General features: G+C 59.6%; 1 protein-coding gene and 1 non-coding gene across 4 annotated transcripts in view; both read left to right on the plus strand.

The window, feature by feature from the left end:
* CYTH1 (cytohesin 1) overlaps window positions 1–12,616 on the plus strand; it is a 77,645-nt gene extending 65,029 nt beyond the window's left edge. For 2 of the 3 annotated variants that reach the window (XM_044247320.1, XM_044247321.1), the window contains exons 10-13: window positions 4,280–4,358; window positions 7,216–7,287; window positions 7,875–8,029; window positions 10,832–12,616. In XM_044247320.1, coding sequence (XP_044103255.1) covers window positions 4,280–4,358; window positions 7,216–7,287; window positions 7,875–8,029; window positions 10,832–10,910 — 385 coding nt within the window. In that variant the 3' untranslated portion in view covers window positions 10,911–12,616. The remainder of the gene's footprint in view (window positions 1–4,279; window positions 4,359–7,215; window positions 7,288–7,874; window positions 8,030–10,831) is intronic. The other variant, XM_044247319.1, reaches the window with a different exon arrangement.
* On the plus strand, window positions 538–641 carry LOC122908097. The gene has a single exon (XR_006384883.1). It is a non-coding gene; the product is annotated as a U6 spliceosomal RNA (small nuclear RNA).
* Window positions 12,617–18,359: the final 5,743 nt, after the last annotated feature.

Genomic DNA, 18,359 nt, shown 5'->3' on the forward strand with positions numbered 1-18,359 from the left:
ATCACGGGCACTTTTTTTTGGCCCTGAGAGGATACTGTCCTCTGTTTTCTTCGGCCTTGGCCTTTTGATGCATGGGTTCCCTCATCACCCGGCTCGTGGGGATGACTGCCTGTACCGTTTCAGCCGCCAGCCCTGGGGCAGTTAGAAGTCACTTCTCTCTTGGCAATGACTGACACTTCTGGGAAGTGCTGAAATGGAGTCTTTTTAAATAAGTCCGGGTAGCAGTAGGATGTATGTCCTTTAAAAAGTGTATCCCAAGTCCTCGTGTTTCCATAGAAGGACTCCTTCATAAATTCTCCTTAAAGCACCACTTCCCAGTTGGAGGTTTGACTCCCCTCTTGAGTTGGTCAACATTTCTCATGTCTTTAAGCCAATAGAATCCTTGAAAACAGTTGCTAACCTCAGAGCCGCCATCTTGCCCTGCACCTTTCCTGCCAAGTGGATGGAGCTAAAAGGAAAACGACTAGAAATTTAAAAAGTACATCCAAGCTTGGATTTACTTCCCTCCAGTGAAATTTGTTTAAATGCTAATGCTGAGTGTTAGCTTTGACAGCCCAGATGCTAAAATTAGACCAGTGCAGAGATGATCTTGGCTCTTGTGCCAGGATGACATGTAAATTCATGAGGCATCCCATATTTTTAAAAGGAAAAAAAATTAACAAAACGTGGGACTTACTTTTAGGTCATTGCATTGCCTTTTCTAAAGTTCCCCTAAACCCCGAACTCATTCTACCGTGTTTTCATCGTAGCCACTTAGGATCACCCCTGTGTACCCACGTGCTGCAGAAGGCAGGCTTCCGGCCATCTGCAGCTGTGTGTGTGTGTCCGTGTAAGAGTGTGTATTCTTGTGTGCACACATATGTACGTACGCATTCATGGGAATATGTGTGTGCATTCCTACACACACCTTAAAAAGTGACAGCCATCTGCAGGAAGACATTAAATTCCCCCCCGTTTTCCTCCCTTAGCTCTGGATTCTGGATAGACTAATAAACCTTAGCTTTGTGAGCACGGCTCTGCAGCATCTTTGGGGCCAGGCTTCCGAGAGTGCTGCAGAGCCCGCCCTCCCTGGGCGGCGTGTGGCAGGTGAAACAGGCTTCCCCACTCACGTGCCAGCAGTGGCGTTCGCCTGCTTAGTGACTTTATGTTTGGCTCACCCGGGGTAGAGGGGAATGACTAATACATTGCACTTTAAGATTAAGGAGTTTGGTTTAATTTCTTTGTTTTAATTTTCTTTTCTCCCTCATTTGTATGTTTCCATGATTTTGGCTCTCCTTTTCCTTGCCCCAAACTCCAGGAGGTATGTAACCCCCCAGCCTGCTCGCTCGCTCTGCCAAGGCCACTGTACTTGCTACAGCGTTTCCTTATTTTGTTATTTTTGGTTATTTTGTTTTTTAATTGCTGGTGGTAGTGTTACTGCTGCTTCTAACTTACTGTACAGTCCCTAGGGAACTGGCCAGGATCAGGGGTTCATGTTTTCCCTTTTAGGACTAGGGCAGAGTGCATCAGACAGCTGGGCACCAGGCCGCGGAGTAATTTAAACTTACTGAATGCGGTAGTGCAAGAAAACATACTAAGTGGGTTTCTAAAAGCAGAGAAGTATTCGCTGAATTTTCCCTTGGAAACGTTGGCCAGGCATAGTCTGTATGTGTCGCGTTCAAATTGACCACACCTGTGCATTACAGTGCTTTCTGAAGAGGAGGAAGAGCGGGAAGGTTTGGCCCTGATAGGCCCTGATCAGAAAGCACGGCAGAACAGGAAGTAAATGAGACAGCTTGGGACATTTGCCTTTGCGTGGGACAGGGAAGTGGCATCTCCTAAACTCAAAGGATGCCAAGTTTGGGGGGGGGGTGGGAGATAAACACCAAAAGCCCACCCCAGAATCCTAGGTGTTAGGGAGGGTGTTACAACCTGAGCTCTGTATTTCACGTTCCGTTGTGTTTTTCTCCCTCCTCTCTTCCAGTGAGTATTGTTAAAACCCCCAAATTGGCCTCTTAGTTATGTTGTTGGCCTCTCCTCTCCATTTGCTGGTTTGGGCTTGTGTTCCCGGAGGACGAGCCCCTCAGCGTGTGCTCCAGCACTACCTGCCCGGAGAGCCGCACGCAGAGAGAACTGTCCTTAGCACGTTCGGGGACTCGTCAGCGCTAGGGAAGCCGACGCCTGGCCTTCGCTCGGGGGTGGGAGAGGTCCTGTGAGTTCCACAGGGACTGTCCTAGGTGCGCACATTGGTCTGTCTGCTTGTTTCATGTCTGTTTCCTTCAACATGGAAATGCCCCCCCTGGGCCACCGTGATGCCTCTCCCGGCAGAGCTCTCGGTCACGCGGCCGGTTGCCAGGGGACATCATCCAGCTTTTGTGATCAGGGAGGGCGTCTTTCCAGCTTTGCTTTTCCTCCCAGATTTCCTTCCACCTTCCTCTTTGTCGCATCTGACCCCTCCTCCACGACCTCCTAAGCCCCGAGGGCCCCCCGGGTGGTCCTGCGGGGGGTAGTGCATGGGAGTCAGCATGGGTTGAGGTGTCCAGTGTACGGAGCCCTGCTTGGGGATGAAGGTCCGAGAGGTAGAAGAGCTGATTTCTCGGGCTCTGAAGTGGGGGCGGGGTGTTCCTTTTTATAACATATCGGTTCCCGTTTTAAATAGATTCCTTGTCTTCTTTTTCTTCCTCATTTGTTTTGATCCTGCCCAGCCTTTCCCATTTTCCACATGCATGTCATATTTCCATCTGTGGTTTTTTTCTGAATTCATGCCCTAGGGCCTTAGGGACCAGAGGCACATGCTCTCATCAACTGGCAGATCGCTGCTGGTGGGAGGGCCGGCCCCCGCACCGGGCCCCGGCAGGTGGGCAGTCGTGCGGGCTAGCGGCAAAGACCTCCGTACCCTGGGTCTGTGCAGTTCACGATCGATCACGTAACCTCCCTGACACTTTGGGCCCCACACACAGCCGAGAAACGGACTGAGAAGTCCAGCAGGCTTTCTGCTCGATGCCAGGACCAGGGCTGGGTGCACCTCTCTGTGATGTTCTGTGCAGCACTCCAGCCGTCATGCCCCGCTAGGAGACCTGTTAGGTGGCAGCACCCCCGGCTCTCCGCTCAGCTGCCTGTGCTGAGGGACGGGAGACAAAGCATGACTAAGGTCATACCAGCTCCGCAGCCCGTGGGCCTGTCTTTGTGAAGATCGGAGAAGTGATGTTCTCTGGAGGTTAAGTCTTAGCAAGAAGAGCATAGTCTGTCGAGGCAGTAAGAAGTGCGCACAGTGGCGTGCGTGTCGTAACACACGAAGGCCTTTGCGTGACTTCTGTGTGGTTCACATTCAGAAAGCTGCCCCTTGCCCCGACATAAGCAGACCAAGACGAGGTCCGGCTCATGGCCGCAAGGGGAGTGGGAGGCCACTTCACTGAAATAGCCCACCACCGAGCCTCCCTCCCCAGTGTGAGCGTAGCTTCTCGGCCCCAGCGCTGCTGTTTCACGGAGATGTTAGGGAGGATGGAGAGGCCCTTTGGCACTCACGGCGCCACTGTCCGTGCTCCCTTGGCCTGCGGGCCCCTCCCCTAGCTCAGTGGTCAGCACTTCAGGTGAGAAGTTCGGGCTCAGAAAGGCTCCTGAGCACTTCTCCCACTCACTGGTGGGTTCCTCCCCGATCCGGGAACTCCGCCTTGTCTCCTCCAGGACTCTGGGGAGATGTCATTTGTAGGACACTGGCCCAGGGCCTGAAAGCCATACAGAAGTGCACTATAATCAGCAAGGTGGGGTGGAGGTTGAAACCCCAGGAGTTTGGGTTCCACATTCCAGGAAAACTCTAGATTTGATTTTGAAGGGGTTAACACATCTGACGAACCCCTGTGTACGTCTGTGCTCTGGGCTGGGCGCCCTCACAATGGAGCTGGGACCGGAGCTGACCCGCTCCCCTCTTTGTCCTCCATGGGCCCATTTCCACCACTCGACGCTCCCGCTGGCGCCGCTCCAGCCTGGTCAGACGTGCCCCGCGTGTCCTCCTCGCCCGGGGCCCCCCCTACGCCATGCTCTCATCCCACTCTCCTGAGCTCATCTCCAGGCGCCACCCGACTTGCTTGCTCTGCCTGTTCCCACAGACTTTCACTCTGTGAAAGGTGCTTCTGTTTTGGCTCTGTGTCTTGTTACTGATGTAAATCTTGCCATGGTCTCCGTGTCCTCTGGGTGCCCTGCCCCTCGCTTCCTGTTCCCTCGTGCTCTCCGGGGGCTCTGTGTTACGGAGCCTGTGCGGGCCGGTTGGCTCCTGTCCGACGTGCACCTCTGTTTGCTCTGCAGGTGGCAGGGTCAAGACTTGGAAACGACGCTGGTTTATTCTGACCGACAACTGCCTTTACTACTTTGAATACACGACGGTGAGCATCTGCTGGTCCACTGCGGACTGGGGTGGGTCAGGCCTCCGTGTTGCACGGATGGTTAGGGGAGGCCCTGGGGAGGGCTGGCAGGAGACTTGAGGTAAAGAGGAAGAGCGGGGACAGCCCCCCGAGTCGGGGGCCCTGAGGATGGTGGGGACCAACCTCTAGCTCTGGACCGGGGCAGGAGAAGGCGGCGGCCCTGCATCGCACACGGCATTCAGATGGGGCTGAGAGCCGGGCTGGAAACCGGGAACGTGGTCAGGTGCCAAGAAGGAATCTGTCGCCCCTTAAGGGGGATGAAAGTCACTGCGTGGAGAATTCAGGTTTTCCAGATTCGGGAGAAGCGGCCCAGGAGGGAAAGATGTAATAGAGGAGGAGGAAGTGAAATGAAGCGGGAGAAGTCGGGATTACCTGGAGTCTGAGGTTTCTTCGTCCGTGGAAGTTCTGTGGGTTTTCAGAGGGGACGGAATCGTGACGCAGATAGATACGTGTGAGTCTGTGCGTAGTGGGACATCGTAAGAGTGAAGCTGAGAAAGTACGCCGGTCATCAGCGCTCCCTCTGGTGCAGCGCCCAGCACGCCTGGCCCGCCGGGCTCACACTGGCCACCCCGCTGTCCCTCGATCCCTCCCGCGTGTCTGTCCTGCTCGGCTGCGTGGGGCTTGTGTCCTGACATAGGTCTTCACTGAGTAGAGGTCTTGGATCCCGTGGGATCGTGGAGATTGGGAAAAGTCGTGTCTGACACATGTAGAGCACGGTGGGACTCGTGTGCTAAGTGGATGTGAGTCTGGGAAGGAACCGGGACCCGGCGCGCGCCTGAGTGAGGCGGCCGTCCCCCACGCCGACACCGTGCGAACGGAGCTTCTCGTGCTGGGAGTGGGGATTGGCCCGTGAGGTCTCACCTGCCCCCAAGGGCTGCCTGTTGCGCCAGTCAGTGATTTTCCCACTTTTTCACCCCAGAGCACGTTCCTCTCTATACGCCCCCACTCCTGCCTGGCCTGTAGTTTGCCTTTTTTCTCAAAGACCTCTGGATAGTGGCATCCTAGCCTCTTTGGGATTTTTTTTCACTATCCTTTGGAGTAAAACGGAACAAAACAGTGGCATCTACACAGTGTGCCCTGAGTTCTGGAGCGGGCCCGGGGTGATGCGTGACAGTCCCGAATGCCGTGGTTCTTCACAGTGTGGACTGTGGGGGCATCGCCCGAGTCCCACGCCCCCTTCAGCAGCAGCCAGCGTTGTATCAGGCCACAGACAACAGAGGATGGGTCTCTGCAGATGCAGGGGCCTCCGAGTTGAGACAGTGGTTGAGCTTCCACTCAGAATCTCCTGACACAGTGCAGGAAATCTGGGGTCAGGAAGTAGAGGGTGGCAGCCGGGGAAGGCAGAGTGACCTCCGCCTAGTGCAGCGCAGCGACTAAGAGCAGGACAGAGGCCATGGCTTGGGGCCCTGAGCGGAGGGGCCCTTCCCCACAGAGCCCCGCCGCCTCCCTGTTGCTCTGAGTCCGGGAGACGCAAACGGAGTAGGATTTTCTCCCTCTTCCGATCGGCGAGCAGTAAAGCCTGCTGCTGGGTAGGAGCTGCTGAAGCGGGTGCGTGAGGAAGCAGGCCTCGCTCCCCGCAGTGGCCGCGGGGCTCTGGACTGGGCACTCAGTGGGAGCCGTCCACAGGGAGCGCACCCGCCAACAGCCCGCCCACCCCCGCGCGGACGTCTGCGGTCCCAGCAGAGAGCCAGGGCACGGCGAATGTGTGAGATGGGCCTGGCCTCCGCTCCCTGCTCTCTCCCGAGACCCTGGAAGGGGCCAGACACAGCGTGATGTGTAGATTATAACTGACGGACGGTGACATAGTGAGTAAAAACTATAAGGAGTGAACAGGGGACCCAGGACCAAAATCACCGTCACACAGGGAAGGTTCAAGACCGTCACAGAGATCGTATCTGGAAAAGACAAGTTTGCGGACAATTAGGGGAGAGGAAGCCGTTGTGCGGGACAGAGAGCGACGGTCCCAGTACTGCGGCGTCCCGGCACCTGCGTGTTCAGAGATGCCACTGATGACGGGGCTGTCCCCGAAAAGGAGGAGGGACCTGCGTCTGCGGATGGAGAGAGCACAGGGCCACGGGGACGTTTGTCGTACGGAGCTCAGTGCCGAGGCTTAGCCCAGCTACGCCATAACATTGGAATGACCTTGGGCTGTCAGGTGGTGGGATGTCCCAGAGGGGGCGTGTAAAGTGTGCCTGCGGCGACCTTCACTCACATGGGACACTCGGAGGCGGGAGAGGGCCATGTGGGAGAGGGCCTGGCAAGGCTGTTCTGTTGCGGACAGGAGTGGAGTGTCAGGAAGGCAGGTTCTCGTTGAAGAGCCTCCTGTCTGGCGAGGGGGACAGCAGGGCAGGAGGTCGTGAGGTCACACACACCACCCTCCCGGGCGCTGCTGGCACAGAGCAGGGCATCCGGCCCGAGCCCGGGGCTTTCTGGGGTTGCCGGCCCCGGACCAGAGGCTGAAGAGATGCACACGGGATCCAGGCAGAGAGGCGAGGGGGTTTCTGGGTGAGAGAGGCGGGCGCGCTCCTTGCTGGAGGGCCTCCCGCGGGCTCTTCCGGGACACGTGCCGTCTTTCGGGACACGTGCTGAGTCTGCCCTGGGCGTTCTCCTTGCAGAGGCCCCTGGTCACAGGGATTCGTGTACCCAGACGCTCCCAGGCCCTCTTCTGATTGTAGGACATAGGGTGTGGGCCCTGGCGCCGAGCTGTGGGCTCCGGGAGAAGAGTGGAAGGGCCCGGGTGACGTGTGGGGGAGGAGTGCGGTGGGCTGCGTGCCCCTGGCCTGGCAGTGACGTCGTTCTGTCTGCAACTGTTCTCCAGGACAAGGAGCCCCGCGGGATCATCCCTTTGGAGAATCTGAGTATCCGGGAGGTAGAGGACTCCAAAAAGCCAGTAAGTGTCTGGGGTGCGGGAGAGGAGAGAAGGGAGTGGGGCAGCATTTCTTTGAAAAAGACGGAAATTGCCAAGATTTACTTGAAACTAAAGTAGGGTCATCCCTCTACTCTGATCTGACTTTAAAATTATCGCTAGTTCAAGCCAGAGATGAGGCTGTACGTGACCTCTTTGTTCTGTCCACGTGCTTCAGTGTCACGTGTGGGCAGTCCCGCGGGGGATGGAACTGTCCCTCCTTACAAGGCCGCAGCAGGCGCTCCGGCTGGGCTGCTCGTGGTAGGACCTCCGGGCGCCTTGCAGATGCCTCCCGTTTGTTTGGGGTGCGCCGGGGCCGCAGGGTGGGCTCTAGAAAGTGTGTGTGTTCTCGGTGTGTGGGAGTGGAGCGGACGGGCACAAGGCTGGTGTGTTTGCTGAGGAGGCTGGTGACCCCACCTCGTGCTCCGCTCTCCCGCACGGCTCTCCCAGGAAGCGTGTGCCCGTGCTCTACGGAGGGCAGAGCGGGAGCCTTCGGCTGGAGAAGCGCGCGTTGTTCTTGGTCAGCAGCTGCCTGGCATCTCTGATCCCGTCCTCTCTCTTGCGATTCTCAGAACTGCTTCGAGCTTTACATCCCCGACAATAAGGACCAAGTGATCAAGGCCTGCAAGACGGAGGCGGACGGGCGGGTGGTGGAGGGCAACCACACTGTGTACCGCATCTCGGCCCCGGCGCCGGAGGAGAAGGAGGAGTGGATCAAGTGCATCAAGTAGGTGACCTGCGCGGCGCGGGCGTGCTCCCCCGATGGGCGCTGCCGGCTCGCACACGTCCTGCTCCGGCTGCTGCGTGCACCCCCGCCTGTTCCGGGGCCCGTGAGGGAGAGCCTCGGGGCAGTCTGACCGGACTTGCAGACTGCTTTCCAGCGGACCCTACGCGTGTGGCTGTGGCAGCACGTTTGCGAGCGCGCCTCGGGTCTGGGCTTCCGGCAATGGCCCTCGTGGGTCCCTTCTAGGCAGCGGAGCCGTCTGTTCACCGGGCGGCCTGCGTCCTAGGAGGCAGGCCTCACGGCCAGGACGGCAGCTCCGTGGAGACAGCAGTCCTAATGTTTCATCATTTCCGGGGAGTCTTGTCCCACTGACAGGTGAAGAAGCTGCCCGGAGTCCCATGGCCACGCTCTGGGGTCACGGAATAGACCCTCCCACCCTTGACCGCTGTCTGTGGGGAGGCTGAGGGTCTCTCCTGCGGGGAGGAGGGTTCTTAGGCTTCCTCGGGTGTAGACAGAGCCGCGACATGCGGGGCTCAGCTGAGCTGCACAGTGTGAGGGTGATGACGGTCCACAGCTGTCCTCTCCCTCCCTGGGACTTCCACGAAGCCTGTCCACGTGGCCGTCACACCCCGTGGGCATGGCGTGGCTGCTTGTCTTGGTGGCAGTTTGTTCTGAGAGTGTGTGACTTCCCCCGAGGCCAGGAGGCCACCCCGACTGGGTGATCCGAGGCCCTGCGGACCCCCCACTCTCCGGGACGGTCATGCTCCTGCCGCGGCCGCAGCCTGTTCCTAAGGGGGAGCGCTCGAGTTTGGGGTGTGTTTTGGTATCGCTGCTGAAGCCACTGCAGGGTCTGGCCAGGGTTAAACAGCAGGCGGGGGACTGAAGAAGGACGCGAGGGGGCTCCTGGTGGTCTGCTTGGAAGTCCTGGCCCGAAGAGAGGGGCCGGGGTCAGGCTGCCCAGTGCTGAGTTCCCTCTGATGCAGGCACCTGCCCGGCCTCCTGCCAGACCCTGGGCCTCCCCGGAGACGGGCACCCCTCCTGCCCCTTCGGTGGGATGGGGATAACTGCTGGGGCGTTTTGGGGTGGGGCAGGGTCGTGGGGTGACCCCGGCAGCTCCGCTCCTCGATGCGAGCTCTCTGACCCTCGCCCATAGACGAGGCAGCCCAGTGTCCCGGAGTCAGCACCAGCGATGAGAGTGCAGAGCCCCCCGCACGTGACGGGCCGTGGGCGATGTGTGGACTCACTGGCGCGCTCTGTCGTGCGTGGAAACCGGTACCTCATTGCGTGGTAACTAATGAATTTCAATGAAAACTTTAGGGCCGTGACCTGAGGTCTGGGCAAGGAGTGGCCATGCCCGGGGCGTCCAGCCGGCGAGTGACCCTTCGTCACGGGCCCTGCACTCCGTTCTTACGGTGCATTTTTTTAAAAACACTTAACTCTTGTGCCCTTGTCAAGTGTATCTTTAGCGTACGGCTCGAAGGAGGGAGGTAAGTTCTCGGGTCGGGTGACCAGCTGGTGTCGCGGTAGCTGGCCAGGCGGTGTGAGGCACCCGCGCGCCGGTTACTGTCTGGGCCCCGCCGGGTCCCCCCGCGGCGGCACGGGAAGGTGACGGCCGCCCCCGCGCGCTGTGTTGCGGTGTGCCTGCGGCTGTGCGTTCCGTCCGTCACGGGGTCTTACTCCCGCAGCCAGAGCCACCGAGCGTCCTGGAGAGTCGCGTGTGGGATTGTCCCGCCTTTAGTGCCGGCGCGCGCTGTCCCCTGCGGCTGGCTCAGTCCTGCCGGGGCTCGGGGCGGGGATCGCACACCATGTTTGTGCGCTCTGGGGACCAGCGCCTCGCCCGTCAGCGTGGCCCGCGCAGCATGGTGGTCCCCGTTTCACAGATGAGGCGCTGAGGCGCAGCAAGGCGGGTGACCCGTCCGGAGCAATGGAGGCGGCACCGGTCTTGAGCCTGAGCCTTGCGACCCAGCAAGACGCACCCCTGACCGCCGCGTCCTTGGCTCTCGACACTGAAACTGAGGCCTTTGAGGCAAGGTCCCCGGGACGCGTGCCAGGGACTGTCGGTTCTAGCTGCCCCGGGGAGCTATGGAGACCCTCGTTGGGGACACGTCACCCCTGGTGATAGGCCACCGTCTGTTTGCCAGGCCTGTCATTTACCTGGTGAGGCGCGGAGCCCGTGGTCAGCGGGGCTCTCACGGCACCACGTGCTGGGCGGTTGGGAAGTACAGGTGCGCGGGGGTGGCCCTGCTGTCATTGTCATGTGCTGGGGTCTCCGGGGCAGTGACAGGGCACACGCAGGCTCCCTCCCTGCCAGGCTGTGGGCGCGAGCAGGCCTGGCCAGCTGTACCCTGAGGCCCCGTGACCGTGTGGACGGCCACGTGTGGTCTTAGTTATCGGGCTGGTGCACCTGGGACTCGGAAGTTGCCTGGCTCCGACCGTGGCAGCCATCAGAGTGGCACCTGTCAGGCCGCCATGGGCCACGATTGTGTGGCGTTCGCTGTCGTTGTGGACTGAGGTCACACACTGTTCGGGCTGGCATTTGGGAAGGGCATGTAGTACCGTGTTCCGAAGCCAAAGCCCAGTTAGGTAGAAGCGGGCAGCGAACAGCCCAGAATGACCTTGTTGCCCGTACCGTGGGTCTCAGAGCTTGTCCCGGAAGTCGTGTACGGACATGGTGAAGGTTGATGCCACTGACGTGGCCTTGGCAGTCAGGGGGCAGGGGACATAAGGGCCGCTGGCAAGCGCCTGTCCGGGGTGATGTCCTGGCTCTGTCCCTCAGTCTGTTCTGTTTTCTCCCCGTGTGCCCAGGGCCGCCATCAGCAGGGACCCTTTCTACGAGATGCTGGCGGCGCGGAAGAAGAAGGTGTCCTCCACGAAGAGACACTGAGCCTGCCCAGCGAGCGGCACCGGCGTGCGAGGCGTGAGAGGCCCCAGGCTCTTCCTCCCACCACCCCCACGGACGTGGGGGGTGGGCTGCCGGACAGGGCTGTCCCCTGCTGGGCATCACCCTGCGTTCCTAGAGACTGGCTTCAGCTTTGCCATTTGTTTTTAAGTGGGAGAAGGGGAGGAGTTTGCAGGGGCAGAGGGATCTGACGCCCGTCCGGCGTGGGGTTGGGAGCCTCTCTCTCTCCAAAGAACGGGCCCGTCGGCACGTCAGTCTCCTGCTCGGCAGGTGTGACGGCAGAGCTCGAAGCCAACTGTTTACCTCTCGGTTATTTCCCTGTGAAGCGGCCTTCCGCCCTGCGCCGTGAACACACGTTGTCGGTGTATTATTCTATGTTCGGAGAAGAGTGGGATGGAAGAGAAGCCACATACTATAAAGATATATTTTTGTTTTTTAAAGAGAGAAAAAGCTAAAGTCGAGCAGTCCAGAGGCATTCTGCCTGGGCCGCTGACGGGAGCCGGCTTCTCGGCAGCCGGAGGTCAAGGGCGGTGGACGTGGGTGAGGCCGGGCCCCTGGGGCCAGCGGTGGGGCTGGTGCTTCTCCGTCCCGGGTGCTGGGGACACTGAGAGGGGAGAATCGCTGGGCTTTCCCGTTTCTGCTCTTGCCAAGCTCCTTCTCCTGGGGCTTCAGAATGCCAAGTCAGCATTTTCCCTTGAGCTAAGTACCCAGTAACCAAAACTGTGAGGAAGGCGGTCCCCGAGGCCTGTCTCCTCCTCCTCCTCCCCCAGAGCTACGGTCCTCGTTTTAGAGGAAGGAGCAGGTCTTACCTGATCACCTTAGGTCTTCAGCTTTTCTGCCTCAAGTCTGGCCCCAACCTGGACTACTGTCTCCCATATGGGGGTGGGGGGCTGGGGGGGCTTCATCTGCCCGGCGGGGGCAGGCGGAGCGCGAGGGGGACAAGGCCTGGCTCGCGTCCTTCCTTCCCCGACGGCCTAACTTACGGCGCGGAGGGAGCCACGAAACGCAGCGTCCTCCTGCCGTCCTCTCAGGGACTCTCGGGGCCGCTCCCGCCGCTCGTCCGGGCCGGCGCCGGTGCAGGCCCGGCAGGGGCCGGCTCAGGCCATCCCAGGGCCACCGCGTCCCCCGGGACTGGGCGGCACACACACCGCCTCTCGGAGGAAGGCGGAGAGCTGCCGGTCTCCTCGGGCAGCGGGACCCCGGCTCCTCCGGCTCGGGTAGGGCAGGCGGGCCTCTCTGGACATGGCCTTTGTGAAAGGGCGTGATCGGGGGTGCTGGCGGGGCTCTCGGGGCCCCCCTCCCACAGGCCCTCCCTCGAGCGGCTGCGGGCGTGCTCGTGCCAGAGCTCGTGAGGGGACAGGAGGGTGTCCAGGCCCGCCTGCCCCGCCTGCCCCGCCGCCGGCCGCGCCCTGCACTGGTTCCCGCACAGCCCGAGGGGCACCAGATCAGTGTTAGTCTATTTACCTGACTGTAAATATCCGTGTATAGTTTCTCTCCTTTTAGATTATTTTGTATTTGTTTAAAAAAAGTTTTGTTAAAATATAAAATATAAAGAAATGACTGAAAGTTGTTGACAGGGTTTTAAAAAAAATTATAATTATTATTGCAGTTGTTTTCGTTCCTCTGGTTTTTCCGCGTTGTAAACCGGCACCAAGGAGCCGCAGCAAATAAAGTCCGGATCTGCCCCCGCACCTCCGCACTCTGTGGCCTCTTTCCTCCGCGGCGGCCTGGGAGCAGGACGGTCCCGCTCGGCGGCTGGCGGCCCGGCCTGTGCTGTGGGCGCAGGACGTCCGCGGGGAGCGGCTCTGTCTTCCTCTGAGGAGATGCAGGGAACAGCAGCTGCCTCGGGCCGGTGCGAGAGGAGCAGCAAACTCCGGCGGGATTTCGGCACGTCCGTCTCCAGGGGAGCCCGCGGGGCGTCCGTGAGGAGTTGAGTGTGCTCGCCCTCGAAGGCAGGGCGCACGGCCCGGACACGGGGCGATGGACGAGGCCGGGCCCGGCCCTGTAGCAGCAGCGAGCTCCCATCCTTGCGGCTTGCCGGCGTGGGTCGCGTTGGCCGTCCGCGTTGCCTCCTGCAGGCCTCCTTGATTGGGCAGGTGTCCGGAGCACGTTGCTTTCTGAAATCTGCCCCGTGAACAGCATCTCCGAGAAACCAGCGTCCTTCACGTGCTGTGGGCCAGCATGGCCCTTTCCCATCGATTCTGGACCGCCGGCCCACAGCCCAGCCCGCCCTCCCCATCCTCACTGCGCTCCTGCAGAGCGCAAAGGGGCGGGCTGTCTCCGCCCGGCCACCCCCGCCCCCCGGCCCCCTCTGGCCCCAGGAGCCCTCCCATCTGCCTGCTCCCTGCGATCCCGGCCCCCGCATCCCACCGCCAGGAGCTTCTAGACCCACACCCCACGCTCCCTACCGGCACCCTGGGCGCCCTACACTGATTTTCTCATCTGTTTGGAAAGGAATGCTCTGTTGTACAGCTTGCTGCATTTCCCAAAATCACACTGAATTTTAATTGCACAGGGGTCTGTCTCAGCCCAGGCCGAGTCCACGGGAGCCCTTCTCCAGGCTTGTGCCCCAGTGCAGGGAAGGCGGGGTGCTTGGTCCTATACACACAGATCGAAGGTTCAGAGAGCTGGGTGAACTTTGAGCCCTGCCCCAGGACCCTGCTGGACAGGCTTCTCTGGCACTGGCTGGTCTTACCTGAGACAGTCCATCCCCTAGGCCTGTGTCTCCAAGGGCCACAGCCTCCAGGACAGCGCAAGACAGGACCCAACGCCCTTCCAGTGCAGTGAAAACATCCCAATTCCATTGTCCAGTCCAGTCCCCCATGACCCCTGTCTGAAGTCACCAGGGCTGGAGTGTCCTGCTGGCCTTTCTCTGAAAAGCCGCCGGGACCCTTCGCTGGGTTTGCTTCTGCCGGTGGGGGAGGGGCTGACTGCCACTCTGGGAGCCGTTGGGTTTTGCTCCTCATCTTGGCTGCCAGGAAGCCCAGAGTCAGAGGCACAATGGCCTGTGACTCAGTCCTGCTCTGTACTTGCCCTGCTTCGTACTGATGTTTTTATTAGATTTCGTTGTTTAGAGCAGTTTGGGGATGACAGTGCTATCGAAGGGAAGGTACAGACATTTCCCGTTTGCCTCCTGCCGCGATCTGCACGGCCTCCCCTCCCATCGGCGTCCCGGTCGGAGGGTCCGTGTGACACGAAAGCTGCATCCACACAGACACAGCAGCACCCGGAGTCCACAGGGTGTGTCTGGTTCACGTGGCGCGTTTGCTCCAGGGCTCTAGACAGACACGATCACCTGTATGCGTCATTACAGTGTCCTGCCCCAAACATCCTGTGCCGCACCTGTCCCTCCCTCCCTCCCTGCTTCCTGCTTCCTCCCGGACTTCCTGCTGGCCCCCAGCTCTGCCTCTCCCAGCACATCACGCAGCTGGAATCCTGCAGTCTGTAGCCTGTACGTTCCCTTTTAATCACACTTTGACCCTTTATCTTTTTAAAAAAATTTTTTGAGAGTGAGTAAAAGAGGACACAAGCACGGAGAGTGGGGGGAAGCCAGACGGAGAGGGAGACAGAGGACCTTAAGCAGGGTCCACGCCCTGGGCGGAGCCCAGCATGGGACTCGGTCTTACAACCCCGAGGTGACCTGAGTCGAAATCCAGAGTGAGATGCTTAACCGACAGCCACTCAGGCACCCCCCTCCCTTATTCTATTATTACTATAATATAAATCTGAATTTATCAACTTGTTTTCCTTTTTTTAAAGAGGAAATTTATGAATAAAATAAGAACAAAAACTTCAAAAAATTGCCAAGATCTTGGGTCCAGTACTGAGCCTACTACACACTAGCTTTTGTGTTTTTTGGAGTTGTGGGATCTTGGTGATTCTTCCTCTTTTTTTTTTTTTTTTTAAGATTTTATTTATTTGACACAGAGATAGACAGGGAACATAAGAAGAGGGAGCGGGTGAGGGAGAAGCAGGCTTCCCACAGAGCAGGAAGCCCGAAGCGGGGCTCCATCCTAGGACCCCAGTATCATGACTTGAGCCAAAGGCAGAGGCTTAAAGCGACTGAGCCACCCAGGGGCCTCCGTGTGATTCTTCTTAAAGGGCAGTAGAACAGGGTACCATGGAGTAGATGGTACTGGTGGGGTCCCGGGTGATGTCCTGGGGGAAGATGTGGCATTTGGTGGTCTGCAGGAACAGGTCGGCCTCTCACAGGACAAGGGGGGCAGCCTGGGAGCTTAGACCTGACCATCCAGCTCTTCCCGCTGTGGGTTCATCTTCCTGTGATGATCTGACGGGGCACAGTAGTCCTTTCCAAATTACCCTGGGAGCAGTCGTCTCAATGTCAAATCCTGTCCCGTCTGCCTTCCTAGATTTTGAAGGAAACCCTGTGGCTGGGGCCAGCACCCTCCAAAAACCACTCGGCACCTGCCAGAGAATGGCTTCTCTTGCGTGGACGATGGGGAGCTAGGATGACAGGTTCCCTAACTGCCGTGACAATGACGATGTGTTTTCACATCCGCAGACCAGGCAGTGTCGCAGGGCTGGTGACCCCGGGCTCTCCTGGGGAGCGTGTCCTTTGGTTGCCCTGCTGTCGCGGGGCCAGGCCTCTGCCCCCGGGGCTGGTCCTGGGTGCCTGCCGCCGGCAGGGCCGACCCCAGCCTTGGATTCAGGGCGCCCCTGTGCGGCTTCAGCCCCCACCTCGCTGGACGGCTGGCTGCAGGTGTGCTCGGCGCTGTACCCGGAACCCGCGTGCCTCCTCCAGGCTTCCTGGTGTCTGCAGAGGGGCCGTTGGAAACAAAGTAGGCGTCTCTGTAACGAGGCCGCCCCATGTCGACAGGGCCTCAGGAGGGCAGCCTTGCCGTCAGCAGACACACAGACCTGACAGCATCACGGGACACGTTTGGGGGTGCGGTGACACCGGCGAGGACAGCGCCCCGCTCCTGCAGGAGCACCTGACGTTCCATCATCCCTCATTGCCGCCTGAGCTCGCCGGTCCTGGAGGCTTGACCTCACCTGTCTGCAGACTTGCTCATCTCGTCGTCTGAGAATCAGGCTGAGACCTTTCGCTCTCTGAGTGGGGTAGAGCTGCCTCTCCCTGCTGAGAGCGCCGACCTGGACACATCAGCCCTCCCGCTGTCGTAACCCTCCTGTCTTCACTGGGGCAGAGGGAAACCGCGTCTGGAAAAAGTCTGTGTCTGCACCACCCGAGAACCGCCAGGAAAGCAGGTCTAATCGTTTATGAGCCACAGGCCCCCCGCAAAGCTAACCCGAGCTACAGATGATATCTGGAAAATTACACAGAAGCCCTGAGTGCCCGGTCCTGAGCCCCTGTGCAGGCTCCAGTCTCTGCCGGCGGGTGACTCCCAGGGGCCCTTCTGGGACGGGAACCAGGGAGCTCTGCATTTCAGGCCAAGTCAAGTTTGCCCGCTGTGTCTGGGTGTGGTCCCTGTGCAATATTCGGCTGCTCCGACAGTGTAGCAAAATCACAGACGGGGCGGCCGAAACCGCAGAAACGTCTTCCTCCCGGTCCCGAGGGCCGGGAAGTCCAGCGTCCGGGGAGGCCCTCCGGCTTCTCACCGTGTCCTCACAGGACAGGAGAGGCAGAGGGGCTGGAGGAAGCAAGCTCTCCGGGGCCTTCTGCCCGTTTCCCGGGAGAACCGCCCCAGCCCGGTTGGCAGAGAGACGTTGGACGTGACCTCGAGAGGAGGCATCGCCAAAGCGAGTCTCGACAAAAGTGTCAGAGACTAGCTGGGCCCGTGGCTGCTTCCATCCGCGGGATTAACCTGCAGGGCTCTTCAGAGCTCCCGAGAGGGCAGTCCCCGTCCCCAGGCCATGGTTCGATGCCACGGCCTCGTGTCAGCCAAGCCCACCACACCCGGCGGCCGTTTGCCCGTCAACTGCTGCTAAGACCACAGGGTCGTGCGGCGCCCCCAGGACACGGACGCCAAGTGTCTGAGCTCTGCGTGCCTTCTTCCGAGGGGTGTCGGCGCAGAAGGACGGGCTCCTTCGGTGAGTCCTTAGCAGGCGCCGAGCCTCCTGGGCAGTGGCGTGTCGACTCGGGCGCTGGGCGGGCCCCGCGGGGTGTCGGTGGAGACTGGGGGACGCACCCGCCTGAGATGCAGGTGCACCGTGGGCCCAGAGTCTGGAGAGCCTCTCGACACGGAAGTCGGGGTCGTGTGCGGAGGACACGGGGCACTTCCTGTTGACCCCGGGTTGAACTATCAGTGAGCAGTTAGCGCAAGTCAGCCCCGTTTCTCGGAGGCAAACAGTTCCCGGGGAGCAGAGCCCAAACAGCCTTTGTACGTTCACAGGTGAGTGCAGATTCCGGGCACACAGGATGTGCCCACGGGCAAACGTCGGTATTTGTTGGTACCTGTGTTAACCTTGTTCAACTTCCCGGTGCTTCTGACTTGACCTTCAGCTTGCGACTCAAGGCTCGGGACTGGAAATGTCCACGGACGGGAGAATATTCTTTCGAGAGTGTGTCCAAAAAATTTTCCACCTTCTACCTCCACACAGAACATTTCACTTCTGACCCTTCCGGGTCCTCCCCCTGCCCCTGCCCCAGACACACACGCACCAAGCAGTCCTCCGTGTCCTACAGTTTAGCTCTGTCCTGACCCCCTCTCCCTGGAGAGAGACCCCACCAGTCAAGGGCCCCATCCCACGAGACTGCCCTGCACGGCAGCTGCAAGTAGGGCGTCCCCGGGTAACCCCCAGCTTCTGTCTGACGGGGCTCCCTGCTGGGGGTTCCCACGATCCCTCCTCGGCTTCGGTAATCTGCTAGAGGGGCTCACGGGACTCGGGGAAGCACGCTTGCTGGTTAGAGGACAGGATGAGGCCACGGATGAGCAGCCAGAGGAGGAGATACATAGGATGAGCTCCAGGGCAGGAACTTGGGTCCCCATGGAGGTGGGGTGTGTGACCCTCCCCATATACAGGGGTGTGTTCGTTAGCCCGGAAGCTCCCCAAACCCTGTGCTCTTGGGATTTCATGGAGGCTTCCTCACGTAGGCCCGATCGATCGCTGGTCCATTTCCAGCCCCTCTCCGCTCCCTGAAGTCCCGAGCGTCTGGTCGTGGCTTGCGGTCTCTGGTGACCAGGCCCCGTCCCGGAGAAGGTTTTACTCTTACAGGCAGGTCTGAGCCCTTGCGAGTTAATTTTGTGTGTGGGAGAAGGTGAGGGCCAGAGGGAGGTCCTCTATCCCGGTCCTGATCTCGGACCAAAGCATTCTGTTCCTCGTCCTTAGCTGGGATGACTGACAGCCGCCGAGTGTTCCGAGAGGCTCTTCCTCAGATTAAAGGTGTTCCTGTATTTTCCTAGTTTCCTGAGAGTTAAATCGTGACGAGTGCTGTGTTTCGTCCATTTCTGCACAGACGCCGTAGCTCATGTGGTTTTTCTCCCTTCGTCTATCCATATGGCGGTTCCACTGAGT

The sequence above is a fragment of the Neovison vison genome, chromosome 5 (assembly GCF_020171115.1).
Source record: "Neovison vison isolate M4711 chromosome 5, ASM_NN_V1, whole genome shotgun sequence".
NCBI classification, from domain to species: Eukaryota; Metazoa; Chordata; class Mammalia; order Carnivora; family Mustelidae; genus Neogale; species Neogale vison.